A 15,102-nucleotide genomic window follows, 5' to 3' on the forward strand; every position below is an offset into this window, starting at 1 on the left:
TGAGAATCTCAGAGTGCTTTAAAAATTTACTGTTACACTATCTCTCTCAGGCAAATAACTTTTTTCTGTAGTTTTCCCAAAATTTTATAAACCTCACCATTCAGGACCTACTCAGGCCCCTGCTTTCAGCTGATCCCTGCTACTTAGCAGTGCCACATCTCCTGGACTTTGTTAAGCAGGAATGATTGGTTGCGGCTTACTTTGAATGAGGGAGAACCACATTATAAGTATGTCTTGGTTGGTTATGGTTTACTATTTTTGAGAAGGAACTGCCATTTTTGTTGGGTGGGTTTTTTGGGGTTTTTTTTGGCTGTGCTCTGAAAAATACACCTCCCCCGAAGAAAAGAAGAAAGCAAAGAAAAAGAAAAATAAGAGGAAGAAGAAAATGAAGGAAAAAAAAAAAGAAAAAGAAAACATGGAAAAAAAAAAAGGAAAGAGAAAAAGTGAAAAGAACACAAAAAGGAGAGGAGAGGAAGGGAAAACTATTCTAGTCTTAACGTAGCCGAGAGAGAGTGAAAGATTCCCGTGCTCAGCCCCCTTGGAGCCACCCGGTTCTCCCAGCGGTTGTGCCCTGCCGCCCAGGAGCCGAGAGGCGCTGCCGTGGGGCGCCCGCAGCCCTGCGGGCGGCGGGGAAGCGCCGTCCCGCCGAGCCGAGCGGCCTTGCGGCGGCGGAGCCAGCGGGGCCTCCAAGCGCCCGCGGCAGGGGAGAGTCGGCTCGGCGCGGAGCGGGGCTGGGGCGGCGGGGCTGTGCCGGGCTCCTCGCCTGCGGGCTGGCGGCCGTGGCCCCGGTGCGATGCGAAGCCGTGGCGGCGCGGAGAGGTGCGCGCTGCTCTCGCCGCCGCGCTCGACTGCAGCAGCCAAGGGAGGGAGGAGGTGGTGCTGCTGCGAGCAGGGTCCTAGGGGGACAGACAGAGTGCGAGAGAAGATGGAGAGAGAGAGGGGGAGGGAGGGAAAGAGAGAAGGAGGGAGGGAGGCGGGGGAAGGAAAGAGGGAGGGAAGGAATCGGCGATCCGGTGCAGCGTCCCCACTCTCTCTCCGCTGCTGCAACTCCTCAACTCTGCCCGTTCTTTGCCTGGACATGTCTTAAGAAAGTTGGATCTCTCCCTCCCTTTCGCCTTCTTTGTTTCTTCCCCTTTTTGTGTGTGAGGGGTTTTTTTATTTTTATTTTTCTTCTTCTTTTCCTTCTCCCCGTTTATTTTTCCTTCCCAGCCTGGAAGTTTGGAGAGGCGGATGGGTCGGAGCCGACATGCCGCGCTGTGGCGGTGGGGCCGGGCGCCGCGCTGGCTGCGCGCCGGGGCCGCGCTGAGCGCCAGGGCCGCCGCGGGGCTCACGCTCTAGAGGCGTGTGGGCATCGGGGGCTCGCGACGTCTCCAAAGGACAAAAAGGAAAAGGGGGGAGGAAGAGTGCAGAGATGAACTGAGCTGGAGCAGACTTTGTGAGAAGAGTGCCGAGTCCAGCTGGTCTGGTGAGTTCTTTGTTTAATGAGTTTATTATCAGCAGGGTGCTGAGAGGGATGATTCCCGTGAGAGTTCTGGTGCTCTATTTCGTTGCGTTACGGAAAACAGTCGTGTTCTTCGATTCAACCTGTAGTTCGTAACTGTATAGAGTGTGTATGTTTATGTATATATCAATATGTATATATACCCACATACCGACTGTATTCAAAGCTACGTGTACCTGGAGCTGAGAGCACCCCGAGCTATACCGCCCTTCACGGGGAGAGCGACGCTCAGGTTTCCGGACCCGAAGCCCTGCAGCCGGAACAGGGCTCATCGCCGCGGGGCTACGGGCTCGGCTCTGCTCTGCTCCGTTCGGCGGAGCCGGAGCCGGCTGCCGCGTCTGAGATCCGGGACCGGGAGCCGCGCCGTGCCCGGCCGCCCGAGCGCTGTGACGCGGCGCCCCCTGCCCGCCCGTCGCAGAACTGCGCTGCCGCCGCCGCCGGGCGGCCGCTGCCCCGTAGCCGGGCCGGGGGCTGCCACCGCCGCCGGGAGCTACGGGGGAGCTACGGTTGCGGGCTAGTGACCCTGAGAGCCCGCGCTTTCCGACGGGGTCGGTTCCCTCTGACCTGCAGCCCCGGGAGAGTGAGGCTGTGGCTGCAGAGGGGCCCCTTGCGCCGCTGGTTGTATTTATTTATGTGGCTAGTAAAAGACGTGGCGGGGCTAATGCGCGGCAAATGCGCCCCCGCCGGCGTCACCTGTCTGCAACCCGAATTCGCCGTGAGCCCGTTGGGACGGGATTTCCCAGGCAAACGTTTGATCATTATTAAGTGTGATCACTTATTAATGAGCGGGGAATCCTTCGAGGACTGTTTCGGTATTAATCTTTAACGCGGGGCTGGCAGGTTGACAGACATCCCTTCAGCATGACTCCGGCAGGGCACTTTTCCGCCTGAGGTAGCCTGTACCCCCTCCGCGGGCCGGGGAGCAGTCGCCGCCGCGCTCCCCCAGCTGTACCGGCCCCGCACTCGCTCTCCTCGCCGCTGTTTTTCCCGACGCCAGAGCAGGGCGCCGCTCTTTATAGCGGTGCCGGGGTGCCGCCACTCGCTTTTGGCTTCTGCTGAGAGACCTCCTTCCCTCCGCCCAGCCCTTTAGCGGCGGCTCGCCCAGCCCGGCCCCAGGGTCCGAGGCGGTGAGGCGTGAGTCCAAACCCGCCGGCGCACCCCGGGGGCGGCAGCCCGACTGCTTGAGGGAAGGGGAGCGGCCGCCGAGGCGTTGCGGTCGCTGCTGGGCGCTCCTTGCTGCCATCGGTGCGGGCGGGGACCGCGGGACTGTCCCGGGCACTCGCTGCTCCTCGGACGGCAGAGGACAGCGTGTCCCGCGGGCTCTGACGGCCTCCCTCGCCATCCCCGTAAGACATCCCCGGCAGCAGCTTTCCGAAGTTTCTGAGTAGCCTCTCCAGGGGAAGATTTCGCCCCCCACGAAGCCGCCTGCGTCCCTGGACCGGCACCCGCCTCCCTGCCGCCCCGTCGGGCTGAAGCGAGGCGAGCGCAGCTGAGGTTTAGGAGTTCCCCCCAACCCCGGGCCACCAGGAGGAACAGCTTGGGCTGTGGTTCGCCCTTCCCCCGCTCTCCTTCGCGTTTGGTCCGTCCACGGCGGGGTCTGGCCGGGGTGCGGAGGCTGCTGTCGCGGAGCGCCGCAGAAACGAGTTCCGGAGAGGCGGCCGTCCAGCGCCGCGGAGGAATCTGGCGGCGGGGGGCGCCGCGGCCCGCTGGGGGCGGGGAGGCACCGGCGGGGCGCTGGTGGCCGGCGAAGGACGGGGGGAGTGGCGCGGCGGGCACCGTGCGGGGCTGGCCCCGGTCCGCGCCCCCGCCCCGCAGGCAGCGAGCCGCGGAGAGGTGAGGCGCTGGGAAAGTTGGGAGAAGTTTTGGCCGTGGGGAAGGACGGGCGGGCAGCGCTGGCGCGGAGAGGGGCCGACCGTGCGGCACGGACCCTTCGGGAAGTTGCGGCTCGGAGGCGAGGGCGGGACGGCAGCGGGGCCGCCCGGAGGTGCTGTGCGAGCGGCCGCCCCGTGCTGCGGGGCCGGCTGGAGGCGGCTGCGGAGCGGCGCCGGCCCCCTCCCCCTGCCCCCGCCGGGCCGGGGTGGCCGCCGGGGGTCGTGGGCGCCGCCGCCTCGTTGCCCCCCGCGGCTGGCGGCGGCCGGCCGGGCTGGAGCGGGGCCACGCTCCTCTGAGAGCCAGCAGGAGTGTAGCGGGCAGGTTGCGCTTAAGTTGGGCAGAGGAAAACGGTGCTTTCCCCTGAGGCAAGGTGTCTGCGAATGCGTCTGATGGGCCATTGCAAACTTCATACCCGGCTGAGCCGGCAGGGGCGGTTCGCGGCGGGCGAGAAGTACCTTGGGGTGAGTTTCTTCCTTTGTTCACACTTCCACACCGCGTTCCTCGCCGGAATTCTCCGAAAGGTAAAGGGCAGCGCCCGCTGGGACGCGGCGTTTGGCAGCGGCTCCCCGGGAGGTCCTGGCTCGACCCTTCATTCGGCTTCTGCTACTTTTCTTCCTCTTTAGGGCAGTTGAAACAGAACAAAGCTATGTTTGAAAGATGCGCTTTTTAGTCTCTTGTGTCAATAAGTGACGCCGTGCCTTACTGCTGGTAGTATCCCCCTGTTGTAAAGTTTTTTTTTTGGAAACGCATTAATGAGTTAAAAAAAGTGCTGCCTTCTAGCAGCAGCTTTTCCTACAGTTTAAATACTTGCATACAAGTTGTTCTAAGCAGTTGCATAGGAAATATACCTTTACTATTTTACCACTTCTGCTGTCTCTTTGTAAAAGAAAAGAATGCTGTGTATTTCCCGTTTGCTTTTCTAACCATGCGGAAATACTCAGCTATATAGTGAGTAAAATACCTTACTTTAACGCTGTAAACTATTTAATTTTTAAGTTTTTGATTTGTTCTGTGTGAAATCCGAAAATCTTGCTTTTAGGAGACTGGAAGGTGAACTTTAGTAGTCACACCAGTGGTAGGATAGTCGGTTTTTTTAACTCGGCATGCTAAAGAACTTTATATGGCTAAGTTAACCCTGCTGTCAGTGCAAGTAAACAAGTGTAAATGCCTTTAAACTCTCAAAGATTTAGATTAATTTTAGATTTAGATTAATTTTTTTAAGTTTAAAAATGAATTCAAGATCAGTAAAACTATTTTTGTCATCACAAATTTTAAGGTGTCATGCTAAATTTCGATCAAACTCTCATTCACAGAGATTGGAGGTCTGCTTTTCCTTGCATAGCTAGTGAGTTCAGTATTAGATGCACTACTAAGTAACTGACTACAGATAAATAGTCGAAATTCTCTGTGTGAATCTTTGTTTCATTCTGGTTTCAGAATCTTTACCTGCTGTCTGAATACAGCTGCTGCATTTTCCTTTTAACAACAAAGATCTGGAAAGCATAAATCAAAGTATCTTGTGAGATTAACTCACAATGTGGGGAATACAAACATAAAACTTACTGGACTTCAGTCACAAGTTGAAATTGTTATGTTAATCTCTGCGACAATGTACATTTTTTGAATTACTTACCAGCTTTGCTAAAGTAATGTTACCATACACTCTCATCATGTGTTAATTTTCTGAATACCAAAACAGACAGACACCCTCCCTCTCAGAAATGCAAAATACACTGTTGATTCTTTTGATTGGAAAGTTAATCATGTTGAAACAGCTAAACCTGGTGATTTGTCTTTTTTTTTTTTTTTGGTCAGACTACATAAAGAATAGCTTTTAAACAATTAAAAAAGTAGTGTAACCACAGTTAGTGCAGCTCACAGAGTCACCCGATCTCTTATAGACTGCTACGGCAGGAATCCTGTCATGATGGTTTAGTTACTGCCAAAATAACTTTTCATAATGCATTTCTGTCAAATGGCATTAGTTGGGTATGCCGATTAAAAATGACTGTTAAAGTAAATAGTTGATGTTTTGCTTAGTGTAGACAGTGTCAATAACTTTACAAATCAAAGAAGCTAATGCATGTATGGGGTGAAACCCCCACTACATTTGTTAAAAGTTACTAAAAGATTTCAGTAAATAAGTGCAGTGGAAACAGCACTAAAGAACCTCTTTTAGTCCTCAGAATGTCCTCGAGTGTCCCTAGAGTGGTGTAATAGGCCATACTCACAGAGTCTCATTCTTATAATGAAAATTACGTAGCTTAGTCTTACAGTAGGTTCTTCTGGACTGAACTAGTAATCTTGCATGTAGAAAAATGATAGCAAAGGGACTAAGACTCATTGGGGTGTGTGGTCTGATTTAGGTTCTTTTTCTACTTTTGTTTAATTGCTGGGGAATAAATCTCTCAATGTATGCCCCACTTGACACATTATGTAGAAGAGAAGCTTGGTTTGGTCTTTTTTTTTTGCTTGCTTGGCATTGAAATTGCTGTTTACTAAATTCTGTATTTTATGCCTAAAACTTTCAAATCTCAAACTATAAACTTTTAAGTCTAGATACTGTAATGTTCTTGCTAGGATAAGCAGTCTTTTAGATGACTGCTATCTTATCCAGTCATCTTAATTTGTAAGTTATCAGTTGGAGCTCTGCTAGGCCCAAGATTATATTTATTCTTATCCCTTTAATGTGAAGATATGTTGTACTTGTAAGCTGTATTAGTATTTTTTCCTAGGTACAAATATGTTAATGTTTTGATTTGTTAATAATTATGTTAACGTTGTAACGAAGTATTAAAACTGTCTTATGTATCCCAGTGTCAAATATGCATATAAATAAAAATGACCTACATATGTATATACATAAAAATAGCTGAATAATAATTTCCAAATAGGAAATCAAAGTTTGTCTGAAAGTAGGTTTTCAGAATAATAGTGTGCACTTTGTATAACTTAGAGCTATGATGTTTTGTTAAGCAAACGGTTACCTTTTGTGTTGAAAATGGAATCAGAAAATCCTAAACTGGTCATACTCCAAATTTAGGAGTTTAAAGTGTAGCCTTTGACTAAAATGTTTCTGAAATTCAGTCATTCTGGCACCCTGTAATGAGCAATCTGAGTTTATATCTAACACATTATCACTTTATCTTAACACTTTCAAACTTTCTTCTAGTAGTTAGCTGTCCTTACAACTGGCATTGTTTAATACTTTAGATGTTTACCAAGACTATATCATGTTGACTTTTGGGTAATCCTAGATCAACATTGTTTAGTTTCTAGTAGCTTTGTAAATTATGACAAAATGGAAACAGTGTCACATAAATGACTAAGTTGTTTTTACCTACCATGGTTAACTGTTCAGTTGAGAGATGCTTTTAAGCATTGATTGTGATTCAGCAAGTCTTGGGAGTTGCTGCTGAGGAATGGATTCTCTTACTGGTTGTTGCGTCATTGTTTGTAATAAACTGCATGTTGCCAGTTCTGAGCAGACTCCACTTGAAGCTGTTACAGAAGAGCAGCAAAAAGTGCTCAAGGTATTATTGCACAAAAAAATATTTACAATCATAGTAAAACCTACACTTTGAATATTAATGAAAAGTTTGGATACCTTAAAGAAGTCTTAATGCATCTTCGTATGGTACACCTGTGTCTAATGTGCCTGAGATGTGAGGAGCAGATGATAAAAGGTACAAATGGATACAATGTTTCACATAATAAATATACCACTTCAGACAGCCTGTTGCCAAACATAAGTATAGGCAATGACTTAGCAGGTGCCATAACATCAGAAAGAAAGGGGTTTTGGACTTCAGCATAACTCATTATAATTATTAGTTGTAGTAGTAGTAGTGATAATAATAAGTGCTAGTGTAGAAAAGAGGGAAAGATCTGATCAGATCAGCATAAGGGCTGATCATTGAGTAGACTTTGATAATAGACAACTTCAAAAATTCCAGCAAGATGGAGGAAGAAAACCTGGTTTTGTTTATTGCTTAAAAATGATGTAATAATTTCTTAACATGGCCAGTTAGACTTTTAGCCTAGTCTAAAGACAGCTTAAATTACTCAGAGTTTGTGTATGAGAGTTTGTTTGTTTTGTTTGGGGTTATTTTGGTTTTAAGCAAATATTTGTTAACTTGGCAGTATGTTAGGGGATGAAGCCCTGGAGAACCAAGTGTCTCTGTATTCCCAGGACATATCATAGCCTGGGAAGAAAAGTAGATAGGGGAGGAATAATATTGTTAACCCATTGAAGTGGTTATTGTTCCAACCTCACGCTCATTTGCCCTCTAAACCTTTCCTTCATCTAGTGTTAAGACCTTGTAAATATTGGTTCCAACTAGTGACTTGCTTTTAAAAGCTTTTATGCTTTTTATTATTTGCTTATTCGCTTTTATTGTTTTCTATATTTATAGATTAAATCCTGTGACTTCATTGCTAGATTTGGAAAACAGACACTTTTTTTTTTCTCTTTCCAAAAGGATCCTCCTTTTCATTACTCCTCTCCAATACTTTCTATAGTTTGTGTGGATCTGAGTCTTAAATTGTTCTCAAAATCATTTACTTAGTAATGGCTGTGACTGAATTCCTTCTTCTGAGGTTTTGGAGTGAATGGTTGACATAAGTAGATTAATTTGCTTTAATGTTTTCTAGTGGGCGGAAGCAGTCCAAAGAATGTCAGCCAATGTGATCTTTCATGTATCTACCTGAGTAGGTAGGAAGTAGGGAAAGGAGAAATTCCTCTAAGAGAAAATGTGAGTGGAGGAAGGAAACAACATAATGTGATACTATTTTAGCTGAGATGAACAGAATTAGTGTGAGGATAGGCACTGAGGAGAGGTTGACAGGCAAAGAATAGAGTAAGGGCAAACAAGGGCTAAAGTGTGGGGGAAGGAAATGTCAGGAACAAAGAAAGAAAGGGTAAAGTGAGTAATTAGTATGATTTGTATAGCAGACTGGCCAGGGAAGAAAATGTAAAAAGAGAGATAAGGGAAAAATATTTAGGATAAATAGGGAAAGGTGAAAAAAATGAATTTGTACTACTTAATCAAAGTAGTCAAGCCAATGTTAGATTGCTTTCTATTTGCTGGAAAGAAATTTTGCCCCTAGGATCTTGTTGAAAGCTTGGGCTTATTGAGGGCTTACTGATTTGTTATCTTGAGAGACTTTGGGGAGTGAATCACAGAATATGCTGAGTTGGAAGGGACCCACAAAGATCATCAAGCCTGACTTCTGGCCCCACATAGGACCATCCCCAGAAGTCACACCATGTGCCTGAGAGTATCATCCAAACGCCTCTTGACTAAGATGAGAAAAGTGGTTCCAGATGTTTTGTTCCTGAGGCTTCTGCCTTTCTTCCTGCGGCAATCTTGCCTGGATTTAGGTAGTGGAAGTGTTACACTGACTTTGTCAAAAGGGAAAGCCAATGAGGGTATGCCTCCCAGTCTGTCTTGCTGTTCTAGGCTCTTTCCCTGTCATTTCCGGGGTGTGTTGGAGAAACATGATTTAAATGTTCCTCTAGTTATTTTGATAGTTTCCTGTTCTCATAGCTCTTGATACTAATTTGTTTCAGATCTGTTCTGAACAGAGGAAGATAAAGGAATATGTCTCATTCTTTATCGGCTTTGCAACTTTGTGGTGCTTGATAAAATTTTTTTTTCAATTATAGACACCGGTCTTACAAGGGTGCTCAGAGCTGGAGGGAATACAATATAGAATTATTCTCTGTTTACAATTTTTATAATTCTTGGAACAGGTGCACATAGGATATCGTAAAGAATTCATGGTAATTTCAAGCCAACTTTTGCAGTTTACTTCCACATAGTTGGACATCAGCAATTTTACAGTCTAAGTGAAAGGAGGGAGGAGAATTTTCTATTAGAAGTCAATGTCATGTAGGAAGTAGAGAACCAGAGTGAATGTTCTCCACTCCAGATTAGTTCATATCTAGTTTGCTCGCTTATAGCTGACTGCACTGGCGTATTTCTAGCATGTTACTTCGTGGAATTGTTTATTTGAACTTAACTCTTAACCCTTGTGTTATGTTAGACTTTTGATCTCATGGATTCTTGATATTTTTTTAGGAGTTTTAATTTATCTGCATTTCTATTACTGTAAATAATTTTGAAACTTTCTGTATATTATCTAGATGTGTAGCTTCTAGTTTTCTTTCAAGCATGAATTCTGAACTAAGCATCATTTATTTGATAAATATTTGAACAGTCATAAGTCTTACCACATCTCTTTCTTGTTTCAGGGTTTCTTTTTAATTGCTGCCATGGGAAGATACTTGACTATGCTGTTGCTGCTGATGCTGCTGGTGCAGCATTTTGAAAACTGTGAAGGAAATCAAAGGCCGCATCATGCTTCACCAATGCAATTTACCCAAGTAGAGTATAATGCCACTGTGTATGAGAATTCTGCAGCCAAGACTTATGTTGGGCATCCAGTAAAAATGGGCATTTACATTACAAATCCATTATGGGACCTAAGATACAAAATTATTTCTGGTGACAATGAGAACTTGTTCAAAGCTGAAGAATATGTTCTTGGAAACTTTTGTTTTTTGAGAATACGGACCAAGGGAGGAAACACAGGTATCCTTAACAGAGAGGTGAGAGACCATTATATGCTGACTGTTAAAGCAGTTGAAAAAAATACAAATGCTGAAACGCGCACGAAGGTCAGGATACAGGTACTGGATACAAATGACTTGCGGCCTTTGTTTTCTCCAACGTCTTACAGTGTTTCGTTGCCTGAAAACACAGCAATAAGGACCAGCATCGCAAGAGTCAGTGCAACAGATGCAGATATAGGAACGAATGGAGAGTTCTACTATAGCTTTAAAGAAAGAACAGATGTGTTTGCTATACATCCAACTAGTGGAGTGGTAGTTCTAACTGGTAGACTTGACTACTCGGACACTAAGCGCTATGAGATGGAAATTCTTGCAGTGGACCGTGGGCTGAAGCTGTATGGTAGCAGTGGCATAAGCAGTATGGCAAAGCTAACTGTTCATGTGGAGCAAGCAAACGAATACGCCCCTGTTATTACAGCTGTTACACTGACTCCATCAGAATCGGACAAAGATCCAACGTATGCAATTGTAACTGTAGAGGACAATGATCAGGGCTCAAATGGGGAAATAGCATCATTAAATATTGTTGCAGGAGATGCACTCCAACAGTTCAGAACAGTGAGGTCTGTTCCAGGAGGTAAAGAATACAAAATAAAAGCCATTGGTCACATTGACTGGGAGAGTCACCCTTTTGGATATAACCTTACCCTTCAAGCTAAAGATAAAGGGAATCCCCCACAGTTTTCTTCTGTAAAAGTTGTTCATGTGACATCACCACAATTTAAGTCTGGTCCTGTCAGATTTGAAAAAGAGATATATAGAGCTGAAATAAGTGAATTTGCCCCTCCAAACACACCTGTGATAATGGTGAAAGCTGTGCCTAGTTACCCACACTTAAGATATGTGTTTAAAAACACACTGGGAAAAGTAAAATTCAATTTAAACACTCACACTGGTCTCATTACCACTTTAGAACCCATAAAAGCACAATATGCATCCCATTTTGAACTTGAAGTTGTGACAAGTGACAGAAGAGCTTCTGCAAAAGTATTGATTAAGGTACTAGGCATGAATAGCAATCCTCCCGAATTTACTCAGACATCCTATAAAGCCTCCTTTGATGAAAATGTACCAATAGGTACAAGTGTCATGAGAGTAAGTGCAAAAGACCCTGATGAGGGGGAAAATGGTTATGTGACCTATAGCATTGCAAACCTAAATCCGTTGCCATTTGTGATTAACCATTTCAGCGGGATTATTAGTACTTCGGAAGACTTGGATTATGAATTGATGCCAAGGGTTTACAGTTTAAGGATTCGAGCTTCCGACTGGGGTATACCATATCGTCGAGAAGTTGAAGTTCCTGTTACTATTATTTTAAATAACTTGAATGACAATATACCTCTCTTTGAGAAAATAAATTGTGAGGGAGTAATCCCCAGGGATCTTGGTGTTGGAGAACAAATAACAACTGTATCTGCTATTGATGCTGATGAGCTCCAGTTGGTGAGATACCAAATTGAATCTGGAAATGAACTGGATATATTTAGCCTAAATCCAAATTCTGGAGTACTTTCACTCAAACAGTCACTAATAGATGGCATAGGTGCTAAAATGTCTTTTTACAGTTTGAAAATTACAGCTACAGATGGAGAGAACTTTGCAAAACCATTGTATATCAACATAACTGTAGCTAATAGCCGCAAACCGGTCAACTTGCAATGTGAAGAAACTGGTGTTGCCAAAATGCTTGCAGAGAAGCTCTTACAAGCAAATAAATTGCATAGTCGTGGAGAAGTTGAGGATGTTTTCTTTGATACTCACTCTGTCAATCTGCATGCACCTCAGTTTAGAAGTACTCTCCCTAGTAGCATTGAGATAAGAGAAGACCAACCTGTGGGCTCCAGCTTAATACTTATGAATGCTACTGATCTTGATACTGGCTTCAATGGAAAGCTAGTGTATGTTATTTCTGGAGGTAATGAAGACAGTAGTTTCATTGTTGACATGGAAAGAGGAGTGCTGAAAATTTTATCTCCCCTTGATCGAGAAGTAAAAAATCAATATACTCTCAATATTACTGTCTATGATCTTGGAATACCACAGAAGTCTGCCTGGGCCCTTTTAAATATAAAAATTTTGGATGCTAATGACAACCCACCGGAGTTCCTTCAAGACAGTTATTTTGTTGAAGTAAGTGAAAACAAAGAGCTAAACAGTGAAATAATTCAAATCGAAGCTACTGATAAAGATTTGGGGGCTAATGGAGAAGTGAAATATTCTCTTCTTACAGATACAGACAAGTTTACTATTAATGCTGTGACAGGAGTTGTGAAAGTTGTAGGTGTTCTGGATCGTGAGGAACAGCACGTCTATTTCTTGAAAATAGAGGCCAGGGACCAACCTACTGAAGAACCTCAATTATTTTCAACAGTTATTTTGAAAGTGTCTGTAGAAGATGTTAATGACAATCCTCCTAAGTTTATTCCTTCAAATTATCACGTTAAAATTCGAGAAGATCTTCCTGAGGGAACTATTATTACATGGCTAGAAGCCTACGATCCTGATTTAGGCCAGTCAAGTCAAGTACGATACAGTCTTTTGGACAGTGGAGATGGCACCTTTGATGTTGACAAACTAAGTGGAGCAATACGTATTGTACAAAGACTGGATTATGAAAAGACACAACTGTATAATTTGACTGTGCGGGCCAAGGACAAAGGAAAACCCATTTCATTGTCCTCTACCTGTTACGTTGAGGTTGAGATAGTTGATGTGAATGAAAACTTGCACCCTCCACAGTTCTCCATATTTGCAGATAAAGGCTTTATAAAAGAAGATGCCCCTATTGGCTCCTCAGTAATGACCGTATCTGCTTATGATGAAGATGCAGGACGAGATGGGGAGATAAGATATTCCATCAGAGATGGATCTGGTTTAGGAGTTTTTCGAATAAATGAAGAAAAAGGTAAGATGACTGTTATTTTATGTGCTAAATAAAATTGTATGCTAGGAAAGAGATAAGAAAAGCAGCATTGTCACAGTTGACATATGTGTTCTTGTTAGGACAAAAAGATGTCACCAAAACTGTGTATAGTTCTGTCTGCTACTTTAGTGAAATTATATTTATACATTTGATAGGTGATTTTTCCACTGTCCTCATTTCCATCCAGCCTACCTAAAGCCACGCTTAGGTCTTAAAATGTATGCTACCCAGCAAAAGTAAGAATACTATTGATATAAAATGAAGGTTTGCCTCGTTGCGGACGCTATTGTCTTGTGGATCATATGACTGCTTTTTAATCTTAAGTGACATATCTTTTGCTTCATTTACCGGAGGGTGTGATATTGCCATGCATACTGGTTTTGTTAGGTATCTTTCAGAGTTGTTATAGGTGCCCAGCTAGAAGTTAGTAAGCAGTGCCTTCTTCACCAAAAGGCTTCTGCCAAAGAAAGCATAGATGCAGCCTCAAAAACACCTCATATAAGTGAAGCAGACTGAACTGTTGGTTTAATTCAGTAATAATGCATAAATTGATGAGCAACTGCAAGAATTTTTCCAGTGTCATGTATTCAGAAAATCATAATTTCGTTTTCAATAAAATTCTAGTGCTGACTTTCAACATTTTGGTTAGACATCTATGTAGCTACCCATTCATTTATATCTTTTATAAAGATAGAACATTGATATTGTGCTGTTATCTAAGATTCTTGAAATAAATTGAGGAGGAATTTGGTGCAAAATTTGGCTACAGGTTACATGTAGGTAAATGATGACATATGTGATTGATGTCTTACAGAAAAAAAGACTTGTAACTGAGAATAAAAGATGGCAATCATATAGGATTCATCCAATAGCCATTCTGTGTGTTCCGTATGCTTCCCATAATTGTGAATGTGGGTAATACAAATTCAGGAAGTCACTTTACTCTTCAGAATTTAGGTGAACAAACTTGTTACTGACAAGACTTTTTCTTCTTTTTTGTATGGCTAAAAACCCAGTTCCAGAGGTTGAAATGTAGCACTGCTTCTCTTAGCTTTGCTTTTAACAAAGCTCATAGTTAAGATTGTGGAATGAATTTTCTAAAACTGGAGAATTTAAAATTTTCCAGGACTTAGTCGTTTCACTTTTAGGCATCTAGTATGTGTGCAGAATATTAATTTGTGTATCATTGTGCTTTTCTTTTGACATAAGTATATTCAAGTTCACTGGGTGTTATAGTATCTTAGAAGTGACTAGTTGTCCTGTAGAGTGAGTCAGAGTTTGGCAATTTATTGTCCAAGTGATAGACAATAGTACTGAGAATGAAAAAGTAAAGAAATATTTTTATTTTTACTCTAATCTGATTTGTACCTATTTTTGGGTATGTGGACAGGTATGTGTGTTTTTGTGATGCTACTACCATGGCAGAATTAGTTGTCTGCGTGTGTGCCTCTACTCTTTTGGCACAAGGCTAGTTTGCTTGACTGACGAATTGGTGTGAGTTTAAGTTGCTTTTTATCTGCTGGGTTGCTAGTTTTTAATCTTAGTGAACAAATTCCATTTATGACATTGGAGTGGGGAAGAGTGTGTATTTATATTTGGTACATGTGTCTTTTCCATCAAATGGTGATCTAAAGGAGCATAGGAAAGAACATAGAGTATCGACGTTGTAACAGTGTAACTTGAATTTTGTACTGACACTTTTTTTTTTTTTAAAGCCACCAAAATTTTTACTGAAAGCACTCTTTATACTGCAGTGTCTGAGTATTTGTCATGTTTTTCAAAATGGATTGGCATTGATACAGGGAGCAGACTGATAATTAGCCAAGAAAGCGCATTAAAGAATTTGTGAAAGAGGAGATCTGTCAAGCAACTTGCTGACTTTTTCAACTTGCTGTAGGCCTCTTCTGACTTTAACCTTGAGCTATGTCTCATCCTACTCTCTTTGAAAAGCATCATACTACACTTTCAGTTCAAAGATGGATAAACTAGATTTAAGAAGTTATTTTGAGTCAACACTGAAGTATTCAGTAGCCGAGGGGAATCCTTTTATCCCTTGCTTATAAGAAATTAACGAAAACAATCACATTTACAGAAAGACTAGGTGATCATGATGATAGAAGCATCAAATAGCTAGTTCCATGCATTGAACTTTTGTTGACTTTCAAA

The 15,102-nt window shown here is 43.6% G+C and overlaps 1 protein-coding gene across 6 annotated transcripts in view; it reads left to right on the forward strand.

Moving 5' to 3' along the window:
• Positions 1-1,314: 1,314 nt before the first annotated feature.
• FAT1 (FAT atypical cadherin 1) overlaps positions 1,315-15,102 on the forward strand; it is a 106,359-nt gene continuing 92,571 nt past the window's right edge. The window contains exons 1-2 of one of the 6 annotated variants that reach the window (XM_051790761.1): positions 1,315-1,465; positions 9,630-12,918. In XM_051790761.1, coding sequence (XP_051646721.1) covers positions 9,651-12,918 — 3,268 coding nt within the window. In that variant the 5' untranslated portion in view covers positions 1,315-1,465; positions 9,630-9,650. The other 5 variants (XM_051790762.1, XR_007905016.1, XM_051790764.1 and 2 more) reach the window with 5 other exon arrangements.

This window comes from Manacus candei, unplaced genomic scaffold (assembly GCF_025592945.1).
Source record: "Manacus candei isolate 608988 ecotype Guabito, Panama unplaced genomic scaffold, ASM2559294v1 h1tg000028l, whole genome shotgun sequence".
Taxonomy (NCBI): domain Eukaryota; kingdom Metazoa; phylum Chordata; class Aves; order Passeriformes; family Pipridae; genus Manacus; species Manacus candei.